At 48.6% G+C, this 4,476-nt stretch overlaps 1 protein-coding gene across 1 annotated transcript in view; it reads right to left on the bottom strand.

Moving 5' to 3' along the window:
• Positions 1-4,476, bottom strand: part of Vwf (von Willebrand factor) — a 137,928-nt gene that overhangs the window by 57,039 nt on the left and 76,413 nt on the right. The window contains exons 17-18 of the mRNA XM_029478271.1: positions 3,258-3,396; positions 1,206-1,340 (exon numbers count right to left, since the gene is read on the bottom strand). Of these exons, the coding sequence (XP_029334131.1) occupies positions 1,206-1,340; positions 3,258-3,396 (274 nt within the window). The remainder of the gene's footprint in view (positions 1-1,205; positions 1,341-3,257; positions 3,397-4,476) is intronic.

The raw sequence follows: 4,476 nt of genomic DNA, 5'->3' as shown, positions 1-4,476 counted from the left end.
ATTGCAGACATTATTCTACTTTATTATTAGCCAACATTAATGCTTTGCTCTGTCCACTTAATAATCCGACATCATGCCAACTTGACACGTACTAAAGTCATCAGAGAGGAGGGAGAAAAGAAAACGCCTCCAGGTCNATTGATGAGAGTCCTTAAGATTTGTGGTAGGGATGCTGAACTATAGCTCTTCATAGTTTAAAAAAAAAAAATGGCTCCTAATGGCTGGAAGCAGGGATGACTCTGTTATCTTTAAATGGTTGACCACTGGGGGCGTGACCATGCTCCAGTAAGTACATGGGCAACACAAATCACACTTGGTATATTTTTTCCATTTTTTTCTTTTGGGGGGGATGACACAAGGGTAGGAGGTGAATCTAGGAGGAATAGGAAGCGAGTGTGTGAAATTTCCAAATAATCAATAAAGATACTATGTTGAGAAAAAAAAACAAGAAAATGTCTCCTTCCTGTAAGGCATTTTCTTAATTAGTGACTGATGGGCGAGGGTCAGCCCTTGTGGGTGGTGCCATTCCTGGGCTGGTAGTCATGGGGCTTATAAGAAAGCAAGCTGGGCAAGCCATGAGGAACAAGCCTGTAAGCAGCACCCCCTTGATGGCCTCCGCATCAGCTCCTGCCTCCAGGTCCCTGTCCTGTTTGAGTTCCTGTCCTGACTTCCTTTGAAGATGAACAGTGATGTAGAAGTGTAAGCCAAATAAACCCCTTCCTCCCCCACTTGCTTTTTGGTCATGGTGTTTNGTCGCTGTAATAGAAGCCCTGAGACATTACTAATATGCATAACGGAACACACTGGGTTCTGTATTGCCTGTGATCTCAGGCATCTCTCGGGGATTTTATCCCTCTGTGGCTAAAAGGGAGGGGGACCACTGTACATGGAAGGGAAACCCCTCCTGCCTGCCACACTCTGCTCACCTCCACCAGTCAGCACTGTATGAGGATACACAGGCAGAGATCACTGTAGGAGACCCTCTCCCACACACATACCCACACTTGAACCACAATGGGCTCACACGGGCCTGTATTGGTCTGTCAATTGCTCTGCTCTCAAGACCAGCTAACACAGCTCGACCTCATTCTCTACAATGGCTGCCATTCTACCAGCTCAGTTCTAAATGAACATTGGGGAACCGCTCCTAATAAATGAAGGGACAAAGGGGGACATAAAGGTAAAGGGGAGAGACTGGCACTTACCTCTCCGTCAAACAGTTCAATCTCCCCTCCATCCACCAGGATGGTCACCCGCTTCCTGCACTTCACTGAGGGATAACTGCAACCCTCATTTCCCACCAGGATCTGAAAGGTCCCAGGGTTACTGCCACAGTAATCCTAGGGAGAGAGGGCACCAAGAGGGAACGATTACCCCTTCTCACAGAGCAGAAGATGGCATCGTGACTTCCAGGGTCAGAGAATATCATCAGATGAACCCTGTACATGGGGGAAAGGGAGAGGTAGCCCCAGGGAAACTCTCTCAGGGGTCTAACCTCAGCCCTTACAGATGACCTTGTACCCACACTCAGCACAGAGGCAAACACAAAGGAAAACAGGGGAGCTAGAGGACAGCACATGTATCCACATACAAATGCATATATAAACATACACATACACAGATAGGCACACATGCATATACAAACACAAACACACATTCATATATACTTCCACATGCATATACATACATACACACATACATATGTATACACACATACACATATACAAGCATATAATATATATGCCTAAACATATACACACACACACACAGATAAACATGCACACACAGGCACATACCTGTACATACACACACATATATATGTATATATATACATATATATATGCACATATACTTGTAAATGTGTATTTGTTTATGTGTAACCATATACTTATATATGCATACACACACATATTCTCACACACAGAGATACAGAAATCACAGCCTGGCCATCTGTAAGGTGAGCATCAGTCCACTTCCTGATACTTTTGGGTGAAATGGTTTCAGCTGGTTCCTGGGTCCCACAGGTTAGAAGCTGGACAAGGCTGTGGGTCCTTGCCTGGTTCTTGTCACCAGCTGACTTTTTGGAAGGAGAAAGCTCAACCTGACGATGCCTCTAACTAACAGGGAGCNCCCCAGGAGAGAGCTCCAAAAGGCAAGCCAAGTGGGAAAGAGAAATAAGCACACAGCCTTGAAGGGGAATCCTGAAAAATGGGTCACTGGGGAAGGTGTGCAAGCCGCTCAGTAGTGGTAATGCCCCTGACTCCTTTCCACACGCTAAATCCATTGTTTCTGGAAGCTGATAGACACATTGAACCTTTGCTAAGGAAAAGAGCCTGTGGAGGAGCTCTAAGGGGCACACAGAGGCCCAGAGGCATCAGAAAAGCCATCTCAAGGTGTGTGAGCACTGTTTCCCAATGCACTGTCTCCCTGGGTGGCCTGGGGTATGTGAAGCCAGCCTGGCTGATGCCCCAGGGTCCCACCCCCTCCCAGCATGTCTGCACATAGTGACCCTGGTTACCCATAATGCCTGCCACACAGGTCCTGCAGTTCCCTCTCCGATTTTGAAGTCCTACCTTCAGATCATTCCAAACAGCCTCCTCCCCCAGAGAACGGGGACAGAGAAGCCACATCAGTCAAGTCTGTCCTAGTATCTCAACTCTGAGAAAAGCACTTGTCCTCCTTGGTGAGCTATGTGGTGTCGGCCAACAGAAGAAATCACAGGAGCCCACAAGGTGGGTCTGAGGAGGCACAGGGGCTGGCAGGGCTCCCTAGTATGGTCTATGTTCTTCCTGCTGGACTGAGCAGCACCTGCAGCCCCAGCCTCACCATGTTAAGGATAAAACTGGTGACAACTTCAATAGGACCATAGGTCAGGCAGCACACTCCAGGGGTCATGCAGGCAATCCCCCTGCCCAGGAATACTTCCTAACAATGGGCTATCAGGGAGGGTGGCATCCAGGATCAGCTCCCATGTGCCCTGGTTTAATGTCCACCAAAATGAAGAGCCATCTTTCTCTAATCTATACCTGTACCAAAATGGCCTGAGGAGCACCATACCAGTCCAGCTCAGAAAATGAAATTCTGTTCTTAAACTTCCTACATCTTTGGGCATCCTTTGGGCGATTAAAAAAAAATTACTCTGACAAAACCAAACCCTAAAGGTCTTTCTATAGATAAAACCTGACCCAGAGACTCCCACGGCACCCCCTGCTCTGCCCGACACAGATAGCACCCCCTCTCTTCATTTCCAGTCTCACCTGCACCAGAATATACTGGCACTCCCCCGGGAACAGGTACTTGAGTCCATCGAAGGTGAGGTAGTGGGCCATACCAATGGCAGAGCAAGTGGCGTCACACACGTGGTTCGTGCAGTTCCACTTCCGCTCCCGGCAGACACTAGGGACAGCCATCAAGTGTTACTGGTTTGTACCTTAGGCACCAGGGGTTCAAACAGGCCTTAGACAAAAACCACAAGGAAACAAGGAGGCAGTGGGGNGCATTGAAGACGCCAGGTCATCACGTAGGTAGCCTCAAGAAGCTAAGCATTTGGAGCCTGTGGAAGGCACATGGGCCTCAAAGCACAGAGTCTGCAGGAGAAAGGAAGGCCAGGCTGCTCCCAGAAGGATACAGAATATGGAGTGAAGTGGGTGAAGAGAAGGCCAGGCGTCCTCTCAAAGCCATGTGCCATGGACTCGCTAGAGTGTAGCCTCACCCTAAAAGCTACAGAGTGCCCGAGATTAGCCACNGGCTCACTGCATCACAGACACACTGAGGCTAAAACCCCTTTAGACCAACAGAGATTGCAGGTCGAAGCATCAGAAACACTCAGAGACTGAAAACCAGACCCCGAGTCAGCCAGGAGTGGNTTTCTGTGTGCGGTTAAGTGTTTATATCTATAGCGATCTGCTAGCCGCATGTCCCACCCCTCACTGCCCTTAACCAGAGCTGATTTAGGGAAGCTCACTCGTGCGTGCGTCAGAGGTGGTGAGCTCAGTCCTTAGGCACTGATCCTCNACCCCACCTCCGTCCACATGGGCCTCAAAGACTGTCGATAGCCCAGGATTAAAAGGGTGAGTGGNAGGGGGTGCCCATGAAGGATAGTCAGAGAAGGCGGAAGGAAACCTAAGCCTCCCAAAACCCTGTGCCCTCAAGCCCACTCTGAGAGCACACAGAGCCTGTGGGAAGAGATGAGCCTTGAGACCCAGCCTTAAGGAAGAACAAAACACATCATGTGCACAGAAAATGATGGAGCCTGGAGACCAAGCTAATTAAGCCAGACTCAGAACGACAATTATCATGTCTGCTCTCATATGTAGGGTCCNGATTTATTTAGAAGATANAAAAGTAGATGGGGAACTATTCGGGGGAGGGGAAAGAACTGTGGGAGTAGGGAGGGGGCCAAGGGACGGTGACACTGGAGAATGTGTGAGCAAAGTACATTATATATGCATGTATGTAAATGTCTATGAAATGATT

This window comes from Mus caroli, chromosome 6 (assembly GCF_900094665.2).
Source record: "Mus caroli chromosome 6, CAROLI_EIJ_v1.1, whole genome shotgun sequence".
In the NCBI taxonomy this organism is placed as follows: Eukaryota; Metazoa; Chordata; class Mammalia; order Rodentia; family Muridae; genus Mus; species Mus caroli.
The sequence above is the reverse complement of the archived record's forward strand: the minus strand, read 5'-3'. Positions and strand labels throughout refer to the sequence as shown.